Here is a 22,862-nt window from a genome sequence, read left to right as displayed (position 1 = left end):
ACTAAACGCATTTCTACTTTCCTACCCTTGCCTGAAAACTTGATTACATGTTGCAGGCCAATTTGTGTCTTCCACAAAGCACAGACTCAAAGCCTTGTGGAAAAGGACTATACCAGGTTCTATGAACTCTTGATGCTTCACTTGGGTCCAGGATTCCAAGCTGACTTAGCCTACCTTCAGAGTGAGCCAGTGGGTCACAGTTTCTAGGACTCTTTTCACACCAGAAGCAGCCAGCTCGCCCAAAATCCAGCAGAACAAGAATTAATTACCCGGAACTAAATGAATGGTTGAAGGAACTGAGTTGTGGTTATTTGTTGGGAATGCAGTTGACATTATTTTTTATTGTTCCATATTTATGGATGTTTGAGGAAGTCCTTTCTCTGTCTTCTTAAGCTGTCTCTAACCTTCAGTAGGAGCGTATGCTTTTATAAACTGAAATTTTACACTCCTGATTCCTAAACCAATACTTTTCCTGAATCTCCTTCCTTTCCATGGCAATATAGTTATTTACACAGGTTCAATAAGAATCTGTCCTCCTTTTTACTGAGATATAGTTGGGTAAATAATTGTGCAGCTAGATGTAATATTAAAAGGATGATTCTCATTTAATCAAGTGTGACAAGTAAGGAACATTTGTGGAACCGATGCCTGCAAAGCTCTCCCAGGAGCCTGGTCTGGAAACACATGATGAGGAAGGTGAATTCTGGACAGGACAGGGACCTTAGAAAAATTGGGAACCTCAGGAAGAGAGGAAGTTCCTCACATTTATAAGTGCTGCAGGTGAAAGCTGGTAGAGAATGGCTTGTGCTTGGTTTCCTAGCTTTAGGGTAGAAGTAGGGAGGCTGACTAGCCCTAGTTTGCTCAAAAGATTTCAAGTTTTAACACTGAAAGTCCCACATCCCAGGGGCCCCTCCAGTCCAGGCAAACTGGGACAGATGGTCACTCTAGTCAGAAGTGCAAATAACAAGGGTTTTCTAAAGTCCAGTTTAAGATTCCATATGAAAACTTTCTGGACAGAAACTAAAATGGCTCAATCCTTCAAAAGCCTCCATTTGCGGAGCCCAGTCAAGGGAGCCCACATGTTTTATTTACACCCTTGTTGCACCTATGGAGATAATCGAGCCAAACCTAATGAGATCAGCCTTTTTATATCAAGAATTTACTTTGGAGGTTATGTATAATCACGGGAAATTATCTGAAACTTGGAAATAAGACAAAAAGGTAGACAGCACGTCGTCTCAATATTACATGGGGGTAATGACTACCTAGGCATTGTCTAGACGAGAGGAATGCACTTAATTCATCTCATTGTTTACCTTTCATTAAAAGTCCTAGACCTACTGAAGTTACTTTTTAACTTGTAGATTTTGCCCAGGAGAGGTAAAAATAATTTTTGTCTAGTAGCACAGATAACCTCAAAGCTGTCTGACCTGTTGGATATTAGCCATTTTAAAAATTGAACTCAGGAAACTTATCCTAACACTCTTCTGCCAAGTTGCCTACAAATATCCCAGCTTCTCAAATGCTCCTGGAACCTGCCATAACATCTTAATTGTTCCCTCATTAATAAATAATAATAATAATAAATTATATATTTGCTAAGTATTGATTTTATGTCTACTCAAGTCTTTTTTTTTTCAACCATTTCGAAAAATATATTTTAACATCAGCCGTTTGTACCCCTTGTGGCCCTGAGGGTGGAATATCGGAAGGGTCAGTTTTGATGGGGGAGGAACAAAATCCAGAGCATAGAGCAGTATCAGGAGAAAGCATGTCCAGGGAGAATCCAGCAACCCACATAGGACCCTTGGCAGAAAACAGGAGAAACAAACAGACAAAAAAATTGGCCAATCTTGGTCAAGGCCACGCCCTAAGACTCCTTACTGGCTTGCACAACCATGGCTGATCTGTTTCATCGAAGTTTATGTCATTGACATGGTTTGATTTCCAGGGCCCTGATGTTCCCCAAGATAAACTTCCTTGCTCAGTGGGCCTAAAATTATAACACATGCAAGTTACTTCTATGGCTTAAAACCTTTCCTTTGTTAAACTGCTAATGTTTCTGGAAGAGGGTAACACCTAAATTAGCCTTATAAGTGTTAGTCAGTATAAACAAATTCCTAGCCTTTTCTGAGAGCAAATTTGAAGATGAGAGAAAGGGGAAAGAGCAGGCAAGTTCTGTTGGGATGGGGAATCTCAGGAGGCTGTAGAAAAGGGATTCAGGGGGTGGGATGGGCCCTTGGACTCACCGCCAGGTCCTCTCGAGTGACAAAGCCCCTCTCCTTGGCACCACAGTCCTGGAAGAAGCCCTGTAGCTCTGCTGCTGCCTGGGAGGACCAGGAGCCTGGCTCTGGGGCCACAGGGACATCCTCGCCATCAGCTGTTTCTCGCATCTGCCGCCGGCGGCTGGAGCCTAGCTTCCGGCCCTTTCGGGGCACCCTCTGATCACTCTCCATAGTGTTCTGGCCTGGGGACAGAGGAGAGATGAGGGAGCACGGGGCTGCTGAACACAGTCAAGCCCTGCTCAAAACTGTCCCATGAATCCCCGTCACTCGTGGAGAAAATCCACCATGGCTGATGAAGCCCTGCCTGATCTGACCTCTCAGACCTCACCACCCACCCCCACCTGATGGCCTCCAGCACATCCCGTTCAGGGCTTTTGCCCTTTCAGTTCCCTCTGCCTGGAATGCTCTTCCCTGAGCTATCCACACACCCTCATCTCCTTCAGTTCTCTGCTGTAAGTCTTCTCTGGCCATTATACGTCCTATTTTTTGACTTGGGGGTGGTTACCCAGGGTGGTCCAGGATCTCACTGTCTGAAGGACCGGAAGCAGCTTACTGAGCCGTCTCTCCTGCTGCTCCTCCAGCTCATCTCACATCTCACCTTCCTGAAGGGGCTTTCTCCACCCTTCCCTTCTCCCTTTCTCAGCCTCAACGGGCCTCCAGCATTTTTTTCCCTCCTCAACATTTCTCTACTCCTTCAACATACACACCAGCAAATCAGTAGCTGCCCCCACCCTGTGGCTCTTATGGCCTTTCAAGACATGCCCCTCCCTGACCCCATCACCGCGGCACCCCATCATGGTCCATGGCAACCTTTCTGAACCACACTCCTTTCCTGGAATCCCAGATTCTCTCCTACCCTTGCTCCCTTTGCCCCAAACCTCCCCGATTCTCTCCCTGCCTTGCCTAGCTGATACCTCTTCCTCCCTCACCTTAGGGGCTACCTCCTCCGAGAGCCTCCCTGCAGCCACCCCCATACTGAAAGCAGAGTTTGTGCCCCTTTATCTATGGCCCCATGATGTTCTGGGCTCCCCCACATGAATGTCACTCTGTACCTCAGTCCACATTGCTCCTAGCTTCCTAGCACATAGTAGGTACTCAAGTAAGGGTTATCCAATTCATTAATTGGGGTACTTTCATCTGTCACTGAAGGTCTTGGGTCAGTCAGTCAATTGATAAAGATTTTGATGGATAAGAATTTGTCCAGGTGAGGGCCCAGGGCAGGAGAGTGGGAGGCTGGAATCTGGAAGGAGCAGTCTGGTCTTGCCCTGGAGAGGCAGATAAGTCTGGGGCGCATAAAACTGAATAGGGTGGGAGGAGCTTGATGTGCACATAAGCTCTAAAGGAGGCAAGTAGGATTTAGAAGCAGTGGACAGTATGTGCAAAGGAATTGAGGCAACAGGAACACCTCACTCACTCTGGGCTTCTCTGTTGGGGTCACAGTTCACAGACAGGCTGAGTAGAGGAGTCAGGGGCTCTGCTTCAGGGATAACGGGCTCATTCCAGGGGTCTGAAGCCACTGGCCCAGCCTCTCCTTGGGCAAGTTCCTTCACATAGGTTGCATAGGACTTGGATGAAGCAATTCCTCACCTTTGGGGAGGCCCCAAGCCTTAGAGTGAAGTAGAGTCTCTGTCTCCCCTCTAGTCATTGCCTCTCTTCCTTCCTGTCTGTTTTTCCTCTCCATCTGTTTCTCTCCATCGCTGTCTCTCTTTATCTCTCTCTCCAGGGCCTTCAAAGTCTGCTTCAGATGCAGTTTTAAGATTATAAATGTAAAACCACAGTGCTGTGCTGGAGCCACATCCAGTGGCTTGCAAGAGCCAACTGTGTGCCTCTCTTCCCAACTCAGTGGCTTGGGATCAGCCACTGTGGGAGTATCTACGTCATGGGAATTAGCAAATACTACAAATTAGGGGGGATTTTCCCCACAAAGAACAATTACCAGCACATCTCTGCTGCCCAAACTCTTCCCAAGATCTAGCATGCAGGTAAGGACAACTGTTGACTGAGCACGAACTGAATGGCAGCACAGTGGAAAGCGGGCCTGCCATGATGTGGTTCCATTAGACGGATTAGGAAAGGTGCCCCTTCCTCCCAGCAGACACAGCCCAGTGCCAGGGCCCATGGTTTGGCAAGTGGACTGTGGGCTGGATTCTAGTCCCCACTCACCCCCCTGGCCAGGCATCCTTGTGCAGGACACAAGCTACATACCCAAGTGGAGCCCTGGCCCTGTAGGTACAGGTATGAACTTACTGCTGGTTTCCTCTGAAGGCACTCACACAGCCTTATTCAGGAAAAGACACAAAATTAATTACAGTGTAGTGTGGAAGGGGCAGCAAACCTATGTTCCAAGTGCTGTGAGAGCAATGCAAGAGGAGCAACTCACTTGCCAGTGTCTATCAGGGAGGACTTCCTATGAGAGGTGACATAATTTTGCAAGGAATTCCAGGGCAGGGGAGATCACACTTAACCCAGGATCCTCTCATGGTATCCAGCCTTGCTCTGGGCATGTTGGACCCTCAACTACTCACTGCTTCCTCTGCTGACTCACAGTGTCCTTTAGAATGTGGGATGTTCTGCTAGACAACTTAGTAAACTCAAAAACTGCTGAAGTTGTAAAATTAAAAATAAGGCAGGGGGACTGTTCTATATCCAAGAAAATAAAGATAAATGACACCTAAATATAGTATGTGATCATTAGCTGGATTCTCTTTCAGAAAAAAATAGTAAGAATAAGAGACATTTGGGGGACAACTGGGGAAATTTGAATATGGACTTTATATTAGATGAGAGTCACTGAGTAATATGAAGTTTCTTAGGTGTGATACGAGTGTTGTGATTGTGAGGGAGAGTCTCCTTGCCTTTAAGGGATCCGTGCTAAGGTGTGTAATACCTGCATTTCACTTTCAAATGGTTCTGAGTAAATACACAAGCAAATTAACAGGAAATGTTGTGGGGGGAGGTAAATGGGGCAGATTGTTAGCCAATAGCATTCATTGCACTGTTTGCTCAACTCTTGTAGATTTGAACGTTTTCTTAATAAAAAGCAGGTTGGGGGAAGTCGGGAAGCCAAGAGCGAGATTCCAGGTGTTAGAATAGAGAATTTACTACACTAGTATAATTGTCCTTCCCCCAGGATCTCCTATTCCTGCATCACCCATATTTGCCCCTGGAAACAATGACGAGATACACACCTCTCTTTGGGCCACATCCATCCACACCCGCCATCCCCCTAAAAGGGGAGCCCCCTCCCTCCCTGGTCGCCCTTCCTCACCCCCGGCCCTCCAGTGGCCTTGGGTCTTGTGTGTTATAATCAAAGAAACACTCACTCAGTACCAGAAGAGGGTCGATCCCACCCTTTTGACCCATAAATGTGGAAAAGGAGGTCAAGAGAGGAAGTGACTTTCAGTCCCAGTGCTTTGGAGTCAGACAGACTCTGCCTCTCCAGCCCGGCCGCTCACTAGCTGTGCAACCTTGGGCAAGTCACATAGCATCCCTGTGCCTCAGTCTCCTCACTGCAACACAGGGCTAATACCAACCACACAGGATTAGAAGAGATAATTAAAGTTGAAACACCACCTCCCTTTCCCAGCGAAGCCCACCTTCCTTTCCAGCTTTACTTTCTCTTAGCACTTGTCACCTTTCCAGAATAGTCTTTTAATTGATTTATTTTTTAAAATTTGTATCTCCTCTTACTGAAATAGAAGTCTAAAGTGAGTAGGGAGTTTACTCTTTTGTTCACTGCTCTATCCCAAATGCCTAGGACTATGTCTCACAGTCAGAGCTCAGCAAACATTTGTTGAATATTTTATATGTTGAATGCATGTAAAACACCCACACATAGCAACCACTGGGTAAAGGTAGCAATGACGGTGGTGGTAACAACATGGATGAGGGTGAAATTCTATTTAAGCCCCATAAACCCTGGGTACCGAACAGATATGATCTATCCCCACTTGACAGATGAGGAAACTGAGGGAGGGAGGCTCCAAGAGGCAGAGACCTGCCCAAGCCATGATGTTAGAAGCAAATATGGCACCAGGTTCACTTTCCTCATTTGTCATGGGACAGACTAGCTCCAAGACCTCTTCTTGGAGACGCACCTTCTCAGTGGCCAGAAGGCCTCTCTGCGGGTTGCAGACGCCCAGCAGAGCAGCCATGATGGGACAGGGCTTCAGCGCAGGGCAGAGTGAGCAGGCTTTGCTCTGGCTGTGAGACTTAGAAACTCAAGTTTCTTGCATACTTCAGCTGGTGGAGATAATAAGATAAGATTCCCAGTGCGGAAGCTTCTAGAACTGAAGTGCTGGGGGAAGTTGTGATGTGGGTGCCACATCACTGAGTCTGTCAGGCTCCCACAAGTGAAGGGAGTTAGAATCCTAAAATAGATTTCCTGCGGCCACATGGGACACTCTTGGCATCCCTGTCAGGGAGTTCCCGGTCAAGCTGCACCCCATTTCCATATGTCCCCTGGCACTTTGTAAGAAAGCAGCACCTCCTGGACACCGTGCCAGTCCCCACTATGCCTCAGGCTCAGCACCAGCTCTCTGAGTCCATCAATCCTTCCCTCCCTGGAAGGCACCCAGCGCCCCCTCCTTGCCTGTCAGGAGGCCTGGGGCAGAAAGGCAGCAGGTGCCCTACTGCCAGCTCTGCCTCAAAGTTCCCGTCACCAACAGGCAGGGACAGTGGACACCCCCTTCACGGCCTTACAACACATCCTAAAAGCAGTTTGTGCCTCCTTCATGGACAGGTATGGCCACTCAGAAACAGTGGAAACATCCTTCAGTTGGTCCACACATATGTGGACACACACACGTGCACACACACACGTGCATACACTCCCTCCTCAGCCAGTCCAACTCAGTCAGCCATCACCCTCACCCACCTCTCCCTCACAGTCAGCTCTCACCATCAACACGACACCCCTCATAGCCACTGGTGGGCACAGAAGTCCCTGTGGCGCTCAGAGTCAGCCAGCAGGAGCAGCCCTTGGTCAGAGCCCCCTCCCCCACAACGTTCCCCTTGCAATCATCGCCACTTCACCCCCTTAACAGTGAAAACCCTCCTCTTGTCCAGGAACACATGTACGCAAACCCCCAGCACTACTACCCCTCCCCACTTCCTCGCCCAACAAATCACATAAAGCTTGAGAGCCAGGCATCCCCAGAATGGGCTCCCGGCTGCAGGAGGCAGTTCAGGAAGCTGGCACCACAGGCTTTCCTGGGGAAGCGGAGAGCCTTGTAAGAAGGGTGGGGTTGGGGACAGGACAGAACCACAATAGAGTGTCTTCAGGTGCCTTAGGGCTTCCCCCAGTTCCAACATCCTCTCTCCAAAGGGCCAAGGAACTGAGTCTGCTCTTCACCTACTTCAATAACTACAAATAATAGTGATAGTCACAGAACCCCCACTGTCCAAGTTGGTGAGTCTGAGAAATGCTCTAGTCTATTTATCCTCCTTCCCCCCACTAACTTGCTAGAGAAACCGAGGTTCTGCGAAGCCAGGTGACTTCTCCTGGGTCACAAGGCCACTTAAGAGTAGGTGATCTATCCCAGTCTCTTGCCCAAGTGCCTTTCACTAGACTATGCAAAGAGCTCCAAATTCATGAGAAAAGAGGGCTCAGCCCTGTGCACCTTGTCCCAGAGGAGCTGGGTGGGGACTGCCGCTCCCTCCCCCATCCTCACCCCTCCAAAGAAAAGAAGCATTGCAACTCCAGGGAGTCTCCCACCTCTCAGAGGCTCCCGTCTCCTCTCGTGCACGCAGTCCCGTGTCTCCTGGACCCTGCAATGAGGCAACTACTGCCCCTAGGAGCCCACGAGCTCTGGAACTGTTAACAGTCTTGCCTCTTTCTTAACCACTCTTTCCGTTTCATGGCGAGCCAATCTCTTGTGTTAACCTCTGGGACTTCCTGTTGAAGTGACCACTGGTTATCCTTTCACAATCTTGCCTGGTACTCCCAAGGCACGCTTGCCCTACAGTTTTGGAGCTAGAGAAAGCTGGTGCTGGGTGGAGACGCCTCTAAGCAGAGGCTCCAAAGGGTGAGGTCACCCAGCTCTCAGTGATGAAGCCAGAACTTGGACCCAAGTCTATGTTTGCCAGAGTGATGCCTCACCTCATCCTAGCCAGAGTGTTGAAGGGCACAGTTATGGCTAAAGCTGGGTGACTGGAACATAGATCCTCCACTCTCAGACCACACCCTGGAATACCAGAGCATCTTTTAGAGACTAGTCTCACCTAACAAACACCACCATATATTGTAGAGCTCTGACTATCAGAACTGCATGGTACTGGAGCCTGAATATGAACTGATGAGTCGATGGAACAAAATAAAGAGTAGAAAGGAACAGACTCACCATATATGGGAATTTAGTGTATGATAATGGTGGCATTTCAAATCAGTGGAGAAAAGATGGTTTAGTCAATAAACTGTAGGAGGAATGGGCAAGGTATCAGCAAAAAACAAACTTGGAGCTCTATCTCTAAAATAATTCCAGATCAAAAGTTTAAGCATTAAAAAAAAAATCAAACAATTATATGTTGTTTGCAATTTGTTTCAAAATAATGATGGGGGGAATGGGTGGGGCATAGATGAAATAAAGACTGGCCCTGCCCTGTTTTGATTACCATTGAGGCTGATAAGGGTACTGCTGGCTCCTTCTATTCTCTCCACTTCTGTGTATGTTTGAACAAATGCCAAAAGAAATTATGGGATAATTTAAAAAAATAAACTTGGAGCACTCAAGGCCTTTCCAGGCATATCACAAAGCATTAGAAGCCATATGATTCATGGGAAAAAAATATCAATGGCTTTAGACATGTGAAAAAATGTTTATCTTCACTCATAATAAAAGAAATAAAAAATAAGATTACAATGAGATATCTCATTTAAAGTTATCCAGTTGGTAAAACAAGCAAAAAAAAATGGACAACATACCATGTAGTAAAGGATGTAGGAAAATATTTTCACTTGTTGGTAAGAAGATACTCTGTACATTCTTCATGAAAAGAAATGCGATGATATCTATCAACATATAAAATGTAAAAAGCTTTCTAGTCAGTAATTTCAATTCTAGTCATTTGTCCTACAGGTGATGCACAAAATGACGATTTAAAAGGATATCCATTACAGCATTGTCTGTAGTAGCAAAGGATTGGAAACAACCTAAAGTTCCACCAACAGGAAACTAGTTAAATAAGGCCGGGTACATTCATGTGATGGCTTATCATGCGTCTGTGAAGAAAATGAGAAAGATCCAGGTAGACTGATATGGAATGACCTTCAAAAGATATGAATGAAAAAACTAAGATGCAGAACAGTGAGTATAGTATGCTTGGCATGAAGAAACAAAGCGTATGTGTGTGGTTGAAATTTATGCTCTATAAATGCATATGCAGCTGTATGTGTTTGTAAATGCATAGAATATTTCTGACAGAATAGACAAGAGCCCGGTAGCAGTTGGGCTGGAAAGGAGAAGTAGTGGGATGGACAAGGAAGGAGATTTATGTTTTACTGTTTATTTTGTACCATCTTGAGACATTACCCATTCAAAAATAAATTTAAGGATAATTTGAAAATATTCAAAGGGAGAATGATGAAGGAGCTGTCAACATTTAGGGGCTGTTGGTGAAGGGTAGATAGGAAGTATTTTACTATTTTTGCAAGTTTGTTGTATGTCTGAAATTATTTCAAAACAAAAAGTTTTCAAAATTAACAAATTTAATTTCTAAATAAATATATATTCTCACAATCAACCCTTTTTACCCACTTCTTACTGCTGAGAAATTGATACTCAGAGAGTTTCTATGGCTTTATTGCACTAAATAAGATACTCATTTCTTATTCAGCAAATATTTATTAGCATCTAATATGTGCCTGACACTATGCTAGGCACTGAGAATACAAAAATTAAAAAAAAAGGGAAAAACTGTATGTAATATAATGTTTGGTAGCAATAAATGCCATGAAGAAAAGTAAAGCAGAGTGAAGGGATAGAACAGTGGGAGGCATATTTTAGTTGGAGATGGTGGTCTGGAGAAGCTTGTCTAAGTAGGTGATGTTGGAATAGCCTATGTGAGGAAGAAGTTTTGAAAGAAGAGTGTTCAGGGAGAGGAAACAGTGAGTGCAAAGGCCCTGAGGCAGGAGCATGCTTTACATACATGAGGAACATATGAAGAGACCATTGTGGTTGGAGCAGGTAGCCAAGGGTAAAGGGAGATGATGCAAAAGGTAACAGTATGAACTGTAGGCCATGGAAGGACATGGTTTTTATTATAAGTGAGATGGAAGCCACTTGGAGGATGACATGATCCAATGCAGATTTTGAAAGGATCCTTGTGGCAGCTTTCACTGTGGAGAATAGACCGTGTTAGGCAAAGGCAGAAGCAGGGAGACCAGTGAAGAGGAAACCAGTGAAGTTACTATAATCCAGACAAATGATGGCTTGGACCAAGAGGGCAGTCGTGGAGGTGGTGACCAGAGGTGACTGGACTCTGGATACATTCTGAAAGAAGGGCCAGCAGTGTTTGCTGCTGAATTTAGACAAATGTAACAAACCCAGGATTTTTTCTCTCCATCAAGACTCTCTCCACTTCTTTGAAAACAGAGTTTGGATTCTTAAGACCCAGCCCCTAGAATCTCAAGACATTCTCAGTTCATTTCCCCCAAACCCCACCAGCCCACCTCCCAATCATGGAAATAAATGGGCACAGAGAAGGCAGGCGGAGGTCACAGCCCTCTCTGATGGAGCCTGAGTGTCATGGAGTGGAGTCTGTAGATGGTGAGAGTTCAGCCTGGCCTCACCCTCTGCACCAGCTCCAGAGGAGAAACCCACCCTGGAGCCAGTTGGCAGGAGGATAAAACCAGCTGCTAGGAAAAAATTTAGATCCAGGCCTTTTTGGAAACAGTGGAGCTAATTTTAAAATATATTGTCGCTAGGCTTAAAAATACTGAGCTCAGAAACTAAATTTTACAAAAACTGAATGAGTGAACAAGGATCCAAGGCAGTGAGATCATTTTGTGAATGGGAAAGTTTCAAGCTCACTACTTTTCAATTCCCTAAAGATGCTTGAATTCACGACACAGTTTAGTGTAAACCCTGAAACCAGATACTGTCTGTTCTGGGGTGCAGCGGTGAGAGCTGGGGCTCAAACTGGGAGCCCCGGGTCCCCCTGCCTCCAGCTGCGGGCTCCAAACTGTCTCTAGGAGCTCAAGCAGGCTGCTGATCTCGAGGAAAAGCAGGGTCAGGAAACTTGTTTTGAAGTTGCATTTATGTAGCATGCTTTATGTAATATTGAGAAAAGCTAAGTTACAAAGATGGAGGAGGGGCACAGAAGGAGACAGGTGCCCGAAAGCCCCCGCTTAAGAGCTGTCACAGTGGCAGTGGCCCTTGGCAAGGCACTTCCCCTTTCTGGGTTACTGAGCAGGCAATATGACCTGGGTCATCCTCGTGAATATCCCAGCCCCCCACCCTTCCGACAGATGTGACCTCAGGCAAATGAAGTAAGGATGTGTTGCCTCAGTTTCTTATCTGTGCAGCAATCATAGTGCCCACCTTGGAGGTGTGCTGTAAGGATTCAATGCTACAAACTATATAAAATATAGGAACCATGTTGGGCAGATGAGAATCAATGTTAGCTGTTGTTATTTTTGTGATTGTTAAAAGGAGACTGAGTTAGAGAATCTCCAGCTTCTCCATCCTATCAATATGCAGGTAGCCTGATTCCTCTGCCAGACTGATTGTTCAGTGATGAGCGGTGGTGATGTGGGAGCGAGGATGGGATGCAGTAGGGCTGAAGACTGGGGCTGGGGTGCAGTTTGGGAGACGAATGTTTGGGTCAGGAAGGAAATTCAAGCCACAATGAATCATTCGATTCACACAAACATGTATTGCACACCTATGACCTGCTGGGAACTTTCTAGGTGCTGGGATATGGCAGGGAACAAAAGAGGCAAAGACCTACCCTCGTGGAGCTCATGTTTCTTTGGGCTGGGTGGGAGCGGGTAAAGCTGCAGTAATTTTTGCCAACCTACTCCCCTGGGCACCAGGCTGGCTGAAGGGTAGTTACAGAAGCCACTGCCGAGGCCCCAGCAGAACCCCCCGGCCCCTGTCTGTGTTCACTGGAAGCTTTGGTAGATAGTTCCTGGCAGGGCTATAGCTTCTCACCTCAAATGCTTACAACTCTGATTCGCTCTCGCATCAAGGGAACTAGATCCACCTGAGGAGCAACCTGAATTTGCTGGAGGCAGCCCTCAATCAGCAGTGACTGGCATCAGTAGTTAAGAACCCCAGAGACACCCAGGCAAGTAACCCAAGACATTTCTAGAGCACGTTCCACATGGTCTCCTCAGACCTCCCAGGTGCACACAGCAGAACTCACTCACCAGCACCTCCGCTGGCTTTTTCCTTTCCTTTCCCACATTCTCCGCTCTCCTACTTGTGCTTCCAGGGACCACCTCCCAAGTAAACCACCTGCACACACATCTCAGGTGGCCTTTGAGATAAAAAGAAAATCTAAGAGAATTGGTACCAGAAATGGCAGGTGGACTTCTGAAAGTAGATCCCTCACCAGTGAGATGGCAGTGTGGACCCGATGTCCAGTGAGTGGAGTGGTGATAACTATGACCCCCCGCCGTAGGCTGCAGCCTCATGCTGACCGGACCCAGCATGGGTCCTGTGGGAGGTGGACTGGGGTGAGGTACAGGCAGACTCCCAGGACAACACTGACATGCAATAGGTCTGACACTCGAAAGATATGGGGCAATGATAATTATGAGGACTGTGGGGTTTGGCTGGCTTTTGTTAACCACCCCAGAAGTCTTGAAGAAAGAGAATGACAGGCTCAACTCGGGGCAGGTTGTGGGAGCTGGGAGACCCCCACAAGAGCATTCTCAATGGCCCTCATCTCTTGAGGCCAAGGGCAGGCTGTGCTGATAGTCAGCCCCAGGATTTGCTATGAAAGTGGCAGAGCTGCAAGAGAGACTGACTGCACAGCCCCAGCAGGCAGGGAGAGGGTGGGATGCTGAGGCCTGGAATGGAGAGTTTGGATGGATGAACTAGAGAATCTTGTACCCCTAGCTTTCCCTAAGCCCTCCAAGCCTGCAGAAGCACCCCCTCCCTCGCTAGAGGAGAGCACTCTCCCATTACAGGAAGCCCACATGAAAGACTCGCCTAGGGGCATGCCTTGCAAGGTGATGCTTGATCTTCCTTGAGATTCACCCTGCTCCCCTCTCTGCCTCTAGACAAGAGTCAGCAAACGTTTTAAGGACAAGAGAGTAAATATTTTAGGTTTACGGGCCACGTGGTCTCTGTTGCAACTACTCATTTCTGCTTTTGTACTACTTAAAATATAGTACAAAACCAGCCATAGACAATAAGCAAATCGGTGTATCTATGTTGAAATAAAATTTATACAGAAACAGGCAGCTGGTCCACAGAGCTGGGGTTTGCCGGCCGCTTCTCTTAGACCAGTAATTGGGTCAGACCTCAGCATTGCCCACCAAGGACAGTATGGTCCCTGCTCATGGAGGAAATAACTAACCAAAAAGCTACATGTCTGGCTGATATGTATTGGTAGGAACAGGGAAACACATGGGAGAGCTCAAGGGTGTGGGGCTGGGGCTGGGGGAGATGAGGAACACAACGCTGGCTAAAGAGAGTATTCAGCATCTGAGAAGTTGTTCTGGCCAAATTGCAGAATCCAGAGCAAGTAAATTATTGTTATTTTAAGCTACTAAGTCTTGGGGTGGTTAATTATGAATAGATAATCAGAACATGATTGTAAGACTACTTTGTTCTTTTTAATGTCAAGTAGTATTTCACTATACAGATACCACAAAGTACATATCTTTTTTTCTGTTATGGATATTTAGGTTGCTTCCAGTTTGGGTACATTAAGAATCATGCTGCTATGAACATGTCTTTTGGTGGAAATGTATACTCATTTCTCTTGAGAAGAAACCTAAGGATAGAATTCCTGGGTCATGGGGTAGGCATGAGGGGAGGCATATTTCAAAGATGTTGCCAGAGTTTTCCAAAGTAGTTGAAATATTTCACACTTCCACCAGCAAGGTATAAGAGTTCCAGTTGCTCCATATCCTTGCCAATACTTGGCATTGTCAGTCTTTTTCATCTTAGTCGTTCTGGTAGATGTATAGTAGTATCTTATTGTGGCTTTAATTTGCAATTCCCCAGTGAGAAATGATTTGCATTTCCCTGATGAGTAACAATGTATTCTTTACTAAAAAAGACCACACAAGAAACCAGAATATTGACAGTTGCAATTTTTGCAGAGGTATGATGATTTATTGTTTTGTTTTGTTGTCGTGTGTCTGCTTTTTGCTTTGTGGTCTTTCAGTTTACTAAACTTTCTGCATTTTAAAAATTTAAATGCTTAACTTTTTAAATTATGAAGACAACCAAAAAAAAACTCTGCCTGCTTGTTCTTATAAGCAACAACGTATATTGACCACAACAGTAATATTACAAGTAAAGTCACCAGAAATATTTATTGAGCACCTGCTGTATACCCAGCACTGTGGGAGGAGCTGTGAAGGACACAGAGCAGTACAGGACTTATTCCCTGCCCTTGAGAGCTTTACAGTCTAGGTGGAGACAGAAGAACCAGGACATATGGGAGCCAGGAGAAAACAGTCCAGGCCAGGATGTTACAGGAGCTGGAAGGTGTTTGGGGTCAGAGCCACCAAGTACTTCGGTGCCTGCAGGGGCTCAACGGTCAGTGCCAGGAGAGACAACTCACAACTCCCAGGTCCATATCAGCCCACTTAGCATGCCCTATCCACAGCCTTACTCCTGCCATCTTAAAACACCTGACTCCTTGTTCAGCTGCTATTCAAAGTGCAATCAAACAGGGGAGCGGGGGGCAGATGGGGAAGGTCCTTGGATGAGTTCCAGGGACTGGTGCCACACTCTCCCTCCTGGAAAAATCTGCTCCTCACCCACAAACCCCCAACACAGGGAGATCTCCTTTCAAGGAGGCTGGTCTGACCACTTACCCCGAGATCTAAGAAGAGGGGTGGTCATTGCTTGAGCTGCCTGAGGTAGAAGTGGGAAACCTTACTTCTAGCATGCCCCTTCCCTTCCCAGTCCACTGAGTTTGGGGACAAGCACCCCAGAGCTGCCACCCAGGGCTGAGAAGGTACTAAAGGGAAAGGACATGGGGGAGGGGAGAGGAGCAGAGAGGGACTGAGAGCCCAGCTGGAAAAGAGGGGTCTGGGGCTCCTAGAAAAGTGCAGGGGAAGCCAAATATTGAGGCTGGCTCCCCTGTGGGCGGAAGAGGGGTAAGAGGAAGTGGGGTGGCTTGCTACAGGACCCTACCTTCCCCACACCTTCATGGGACAGAGGGAGTATCAAGGGTCAGGAGGGTATCAAATCCCCAGCCCAGTTCCAGGCTGTGCCCGCTTCAAGGTCACCCTGCCCAGCCTTAGAGGAGGCCAGGGGATCCCAAAGTTTTGATGATGGCCTGACTCTGCTGAGCCCTCTTCAAAGTGCTGTTTACTTCTCAAATTATAAGGAATTCAGATCTGAGAATACAGGAAAGAGGCAGAATTTTTTAACACCCATAAGATGGTGAGTGGAAGGAGCCAGGCTCCTCCAGAGAGTACCACCCATCAGGGGTGGACGTGCCAGCCTCACCTTATCTCAGGGAGAACGGAAATGGAGAGCATAGGATGACGGGGGCTTAAATAATAGTCTGCATAATAAAAACACTTAGCACTCTAATAAGCCTATTTTTCTGCTATCTAATTATTTTAAATAATTCTAAAGTCAGAGGCTGGGGGCATGGGGAGGGTGGTGGCAGGTAGGTATATACATGAGGAGGAGTTTAAATTAAAACACAAATAATAATTAAGACAAACAAACTAAAGAACTAAAGCAAAAGATGCAGAAGAGGCCTGTGGTGGGCCTCTCGCTTCCAGGATGACAAAGCTTCCAGTGGCCAGGTTAGGGCTTCCTCTTGGAGAAGATCAGCCGGCGTTTGGAGTGATAGAAATCTGAGGAGAGAGAACAGAGTCAGCCAGGCCAGGGCGAAGAGGGTGCAGCAGAGCCATCCATTCAAGGTAACCTGCAGAAGGGCCAGCGGGACACATTGCCAAGTACAGGGAAGAACTCTGGCAACTTCCACTGCATCTCCCAGGGGGGGCGTCCCGTCACCCTTCATAGATGTGATTGATAACAGGACCAACATCCATGGGCCTGCTTTAAACCAAGCTGCCTAATACAGTAGACACTAGCCCTATGTGGTTATTTACATTAAATAACATTAAATGAAGTGAAAAATTCAGTTCCTCGGTCATACTATCCTCATGTCAAGTACTCAGCAGCTATATGTGGCCAGTGGCACTGGACAGTTACATCTTTGCAGAGTTCTATCAGATAGCACTGCTCTGGGGATTCCATTAGATAATCCATGAACAGTGTTGGGCACAATGCCTGGGCCATATAAACGTTAGCTGTCATTATCATTATCATTATTATTATCATTATGTTGTTAGTTCTGACCCAGCTGCAGACTTGCTGTGGGATTCTTGGTGGCACCTCTCAAAGCCTGTTTCCTCACCCTTAAAATGAAGATAAGACTGGTTGGGTGCTCTAAGGATTAAATGAAATGCTCTCTATAAAGGTCTTGGTCAAGCACCTGGCATAGTTAGTGCTCAAATGTCAGAATCACTCATTCATTTTCTCTCTAGCACCTGCTATCCTAGGTGCTGGGGATTCTGTGACGAGCAAGAGAGACACAGATTCCTTTCTCATGAGACAATATCCTAGTTGGGAAGATGGACAATATCAAGATAAGAAGGTAGCTGTTGATAGTTAAAAAAAAAAAAAAAAAGGTGCCAAAGAGTAAAAACAGGCAGGGAAGGGGGTGCTGGAAGTGTGTATGTATGATGGGGAAGGGGAGTTAAGTTTGGGTAGGGCAGCTGGGAAATAATTTAGTTTTCTCTCCACTGCAAATTCATTGTGGAGCCTTAGGCAAATCACTCGACCTCTCTGAGGCTTGTTTCTTTGCCTATGAAAGGATGGCAAGAATGTCTTATGGTGTAAGATTGCTATAAGGACTAAACGAAATCTAGAAACTTAGCAAAGGGCCTGGCATATAATCAATGTTCCCAATAAAGATTAGATAGTTGGTCTTGGTGGCAGGCTTGCTGTGTGACCTCAAGCAAGTCACCTCCCCTCTCTGGGCTTATTTCCCCCTCTGAGTAATGAGCAAGCTTGGCCAGACTGGTCAGCCCTTGCACCATGAATTCTGGGAGTCTGGATCCCTTGCAGTATCCTTCTCTGCACTTGTCCTCACCTGTCATGCTGGTCTGCCGCCGTTTTCGGCCCTGAGAGGTGCCAGGCCCACCTGGGGACTCCTCAGGCCGCTCAGGGGAGCGAGGCACAAGGGTGCAAGACAGTGACAGGTCCACGTGGTCCTCCTGAGATGTCCCCTGCAGCAGGGCAGGCGAGGTGCTGGGCCGCTTGCCCCCTCCCAGGTCATCCCAGGCCCCCCGGGGCCCTGCAGGCAGGTAGAGCTTGGGCAGGCCAAGGCCCCGCACACGCTCCCAGGCAAAGTCACCCTCCAGCGGTGTCTCGGTGACAAAGTCGAAGTTCCATCGATCCCGGGCCTCCTGCACACAGCTGGCCATCAGTGCGTCACAGTCCCGGCTCAGTTGCTCACTGTCCACTGGGCCGAAGAGGCGACGGCACGCCTTGCTGCTGCGTGGGATCTGATGGGCATCCCTGGATGGCTCCGACATGGTGGCTGCAGCTGGGACACAAGTAAGACTCTGGTCACTTGGGGTATCAGATCCTCCCTTAGCAGGCCATGCTTTGCTGTGTAATCTCAGGTGAGGTCTTCTCACTAGAACGTGAGGTGAAAGGGTCTCTCTGGTTCCTTCCAGCTGACTTTCCCCTACTTCTCTCCCATGGGCTCTCCCAAAATGTCACCAGCAGACACTGGGAAGGGGTAGGGCTCAGCCAGCCTGGCACCCCAAGGTCACTGGCGAAGTGGGCAGCTGAAGGGTAAGCTTATGTCAACAAAAGCAAGTTTATTGCAATAGCAGGGATCAGGGTCCTGTTTACCACCATGTATTATCAGCTAAAATCAATTTGTTTTCCCCTCTGAGGTGTCCCTCATGGGTGTGAATGCCCCAAGTATGTGTGAATTGCCAGAGTCCAGCAGTTTCCCAGCCCCAGTCCTGGCCAGAAGGTCAATTCCCAAATGAATGGACAGTTCCTCCAGCCTTCTGAATCCCCCCACCTAGATGCCCATGTTGGGTAACCCTGCTCTGCAACTTAAAACAGCTGGGTTCTAGTCCTAGCTCTGCTGCTTACTACCCAATCTTTAAAAAAGTCACTTAATGTCTCTGGGCCTTAGTTTCCTCATCTGTAAAAAGGAACTGCATAAAAGTCTAAAGAGCAGGGCTATAGAAGCATGCTCAAGAAATTGACCAAGGAGTCCCTCCAGGCAAGGCAGATGAAACAGAGGTGAGAGGCTGAATCTTGGTGGTTAAAAGTGAGGGCTCTGGAGCCAGGCCACCTGGGTTGGAATCCAGGCTCTGCTGGGTGACCCTGAACAAGTGGCTTAACTTCTCTGGGCTCTATTTTCCTCATCTGTAAAATGGAGACAGTAATAGTGAACATCTCAGAGAACAGATGTAAAGATAAATTGAGTTAATGTAGGTAACGTGCTTAGAGCAGCACTTGGTACATAGAAGTGCTTGGAAAACATTATTATTATTATTATTTCTCTCTGCCTCTGTTCTGGCTGAACCTCCTCCCCATCACTCCACCTGGGCCACCACCTCCCTTCAGACAGCAGCTGACAGGTGCTGTAGGCTGAGGGCCTTTCCCAAGGATGTCATCAGATGGGCAGCCTGGGGGTAAGGAGGAGCTGGGCAGGGCAGGGCAGGGCAATGATTTGTCCCAGGCTGAGCCACATCCTGCCAGGCACATCAGGTGATCTGAAGTCTAGACAACCTCGAAGCCCCTGCCTCATTCTGCCTGCATCCAAGAAACCCGTTTTGCAGGCAAAGAAAATTAAAGGTACCGGTCTACCCGGTTCCTCTCCTCCCACTTCAGGAGAGGGAAAACCTAGGGTGAGTTTGCCCGTGAGGAATGCTGGCACCCACCTGCCCTGCTCTGGCCTGACTCCAGGGCTGAGCGGCTGCACAACTTTGGCAGGGACTGGGTTTTCCTGGGGACAAGTCCTGCTTTGCAGGCTTTGAGGGTGAAAGCTCTGCTGAGTGACATCCTGGGGCAAGAAGCCCTGGATCAACGCCACACATAAGCCTCCCCACGCCACCTCTCACAGGGAGTGGAGCCTGCAACTCCACATCTCAGCTGATAGGGGAAGGGAGGCACTAGGTGACCTCAGACCAAGTTTAAAGGGCAGGAGTTATGAGACTTGCCCCGAAACCACACAGCTAAAAAGATCAAGGGCCACTGCCCCATAGAGAGGGGGTACACAGTGCAGTGAGCAAAGCCTATGAATAACCTTTGCTCACTCTCTTCAGCACAAGGATTGAGATTTATGTAGATATTTTTATGTATCAGAGGCTTTTCCAAGAAGTTTACAAATATTAATTTTCCTAAAAAGTGGGTATATTAGCTCTTTTTTACAAAGAGGTAACCAGGTTCAGAGAAGTTAAGTAACTTTTCCAAAGTTACACAGCTCACAAGTGGTACAGCCAGAATTTGATTCCAGGCCTGAATGCCCTGGGTTCTGTGCTGTAGTGTTGAACCCTACTTCCTCTATAATTTTGAGGTTTCTTAACCAGAGAGACCCATTGGAACCACCTGGGGAGCTTTTTCAATATGTGGATTAATAGTCTCTCCTTCCAAAGACCGATTTAATTCAAACTGAAAGAGATTTAAGCAAGCCTTTGTCAGTTCTCCAGATGGGCACGCTTGGGGTGCCGGCCAAGAGGGGGCACAAAGAATGGCTGAAATAGATACTGTGGGTCTCAGTGCTTCATTGGCACAAGGAGGAGGAGCCCACCTAGGGCTTTACCAGGGAGCTGGACATTTCCTGGCTTCTAGGAGCTGAAGACGGAACCAGAATCCAGGCAGGGACCCTCTCTACTTCTAGCACCCCTCCCCTTATGGCTTTCATAGACGCGCCATCAAAATCTGCTCTCATGACCATTACTGTAACTCCCACCTCAGAGAAAACTCAAACTCTTGTTTTACAAGCAAGTAACTGAGACTAGCTCCTTCTGTTGGCCTTCGTGCCTTAGACTTCAACCACAACCATAATTTTCATTCCCAAATAAACAGTAAGTACTCAGTAAACACTGCTGAACCAATGGGGTACTCCTTTGTAGGAGCAGGGGAGCGACCTCAGGTCAGCCCTGGAGTAGCGGCGAGAAGCAATGGCTGGTGAAGCCTCATTCCGCGGGAAGGCGTGTTTGCCATTAGCGCTGGGGCCGGAAGGGGGCGCTGGTCTCCAGGAAATCACGCGCCGGGTGGGAGGTGCGTGGGCAGAGCCTGGGACAGCAGCAGGGAGTTGCGATGAGTCAGTTTCCTGCAAAATGCTCCCGGCCCGCCAAAACTTCGTTTCCACTCCGGCTGCGCGTCACCCTCGGGTGAGGAGGGGGAAGCGGGAGGGGGACCGGGGACCGCGAACACGTCACGCTGAGCCAGGCTTCCGAAACCCCCGCCACTGTTGGGAAACCGCCCTCTCTCGCGCCGTCTCTTGTGACACACATACGTGTAAACACATACACACACCCCGCACGCACAGGCGCGCAGGGATCCGGGCTCTCGACCTTATCTCCACGCCCTAAAGCAGGGGATGAGTCAGATCCCTGGAAAATAAAAATAGACGGGAGGAACGAAAACAAAACCGCTCAAAGTCCTCTCCAAAACGCGACGTGGAGGAAGGGAAGGAAGCAGAGAACTGCCTGGGCGTCCCAAAGTGCCAAATGTAATTCCAAGATTCTTTTCAGCACGAGAAGGTTCGCAAGTTTCCCCTGAGGGCCGCCGGGACACCGCGGACAAGGAGGACGCATTGTAGTCCGCGCTGGGCGGTGGCGCCCGAAGGGAGACTCTCCCTCCTGCTCCTTTCAGCCCTGACGCCCTCGGGCAGGGAATTCTGGACTAGGTTGGGGGCGCCTGGAGCCCCCGAATGCAGATGACAGAAGCCCTGAGCAGCATCGCGCCTGGAAGCCCCATCCCTCAAAGACGAGATCTCTCCCTGCCTCCCGCCCCAGCGGGGGCTGCGTGCCCCGACGCTCGGCAGAGCAGGGCTCCGCTACCCTGGAGTCCATCCGACCGACCCGAGAACAAATTAGGCCGGGGTTCTCCAGGCGGTGGTGGGAGAGAGGTAGGTCCAGCTCCTGAGCTTCCGTTAGTGACAGGCTAGCACAAGCCCACCCAGCGCGGGGGCCGCGGCTCCAGGCCCCAGAGGGCTCACCGCGGGGCGGGGACCGGACACCAGTTCCTGGATCTTCTGGTGTCTGGCTTCCCTGGGAACACTTTGTTCCCAGCCAAATAGGTCACTGTGCTGATGGGGAGACAGACGCCGAGGAGAGGCAGGGAAGGGAACTTATGGGGGAGCCACTGTCGCCCAGCCCAGGCGGAGTTCTGACCTCACCCAGCCCGTTCCCTGGGGTCTTCTTGTCACCGTGAGTCACCACCTCGCTTGCCCTTAAGGGACGTGTCCCGACAAGTTCCCAAGGGCCGGGGACACAGCAGGCGCTGACCTCAGCGCCCAGTCTATTGGCGAACACGGCGGCGTCGGTAACGCAGACCTTAGGGGTCTGGGCCTGGGTGGCATCGATTGGATCCGAGAGCAGCCCGGGATTGGATCCCAGATGAACCTGCTCGGCTCCGCGTTCCTCGCCCCTCCCACGCTCTCCGCGTACAGGGTTTCATTCCCACGACACCAGCAGCAGTTAGAGCCTGGGGCCCTGGGCGCACTCGCGGCTGGGTCCACGCCTTCCCTCGCAGCTGAGTTTCAAGGAGAGGGAGCGTGGCGGGGATCCCTGGTACTCATGCTCCCTCTCCCCGCCGGGAGTCTGCAACACATCCCGATCCCCGTCCCAAGCGCACTTACAGACTCCGGTGTGCGCAAAACCGAGACCCACGCAAGTCATTCACCTGTGAACAAAGCACACACACGCACTGGCGACACGCATCCGCGACACACACCCAAGGAGGTGCACGGACACACACGGACACGTTCGGCTCAGCTCAGAGCCAAAGCCTGGGATCCGCTCTTGCCTGCCATGGCTCCCTCACCTCCTCTGAGGGTCTCGGCGTCTCCGTGAATCCGCGCCCAGCTCGGAGTGTCTGAACTACGTACTTCGGCAGCTGCTCACACCTCAGCTGGCGCCGCCCGGCGCTGCCGGTATAAAAGGACTCGGTTTCAGGAGGCGGGCCCAGCCGCTCCGCCCACAACGCGCCCGCCCGGGACCGCCTCCCGCGGGACATCGTCCCCTCTGCTCCTGGCAGCTCTATAGATCTTCCGAGCTCAAATGCTAACCTCCCAGTGCTGCAGGAGAGCGCTTCCGTCCTCCCCACACCCCTTGTACCAGGGATTGTGCGCTTGATACATTTCCCCATGAATTGAGCCCCAAATCTA

General features: G+C 48.8%; 2 protein-coding genes across 2 annotated transcripts in view; both read right to left on the bottom strand.

Annotated features, from left to right (window-relative positions):
- Window positions 1-8,389, bottom strand: part of RAB44 (RAB44, member RAS oncogene family) — a 29,567-nt gene extending 21,178 nt beyond the window's left edge. The window contains exons 1-2 of the mRNA XM_074348595.1: window positions 8,002-8,389; window positions 2,250-2,467 (exon numbers count right to left, since the gene is read on the bottom strand). Coding sequence (XP_074204696.1) covers window positions 2,250-2,456 — 207 coding nt within the window. The 5' untranslated portion in view covers window positions 2,457-2,467; window positions 8,002-8,389. The remainder of the gene's footprint in view (window positions 1-2,249; window positions 2,468-8,001) is intronic.
- Window positions 8,390-14,759: 6,370 nt separating this feature from the next.
- Window positions 14,760-22,658, bottom strand: CDKN1A (cyclin dependent kinase inhibitor 1A). Its single transcript, XM_010948997.3, has 3 exons — window positions 22,520-22,658; window positions 17,589-18,044; window positions 14,760-16,284 (listed from the first exon to the last, which is right to left on the bottom strand). Exons 2-3 carry the CDS (start codon window positions 18,031-18,033, stop codon window positions 16,235-16,237), a joined length of 495 nt encoding a protein of 164 aa, XP_010947299.1. The 5' UTR covers window positions 18,034-18,044; window positions 22,520-22,658; the 3' UTR covers window positions 14,760-16,234.
- Window positions 22,659-22,862: the final 204 nt, after the last annotated feature.

Source organism: Camelus bactrianus, chromosome 20 (genome assembly GCF_048773025.1).
Source record: "Camelus bactrianus isolate YW-2024 breed Bactrian camel chromosome 20, ASM4877302v1, whole genome shotgun sequence".
Lineage (NCBI taxonomy): Eukaryota > Metazoa > Chordata > Mammalia > Artiodactyla > Camelidae > Camelus > Camelus bactrianus.
Note: the sequence above shows the minus strand (reverse complement) of the source record. Positions and strands in the feature narration are given on the sequence as shown.

Coding starts and splice junctions, on each gene's coding strand:
- CDKN1A (XM_010948997.3), bottom strand. CDS start 18,033: ATGTCGGAGCCATCCAGGGATGCCCATCAGATCCCACGCAGCAGCAAG. Junction 16,285..17,588: donor GCGGCAGACCAGCATGACAG/GTGAGGACAAGT, acceptor CTCTCTCCTCAG/ATTTCTATCACTCCAAACGC.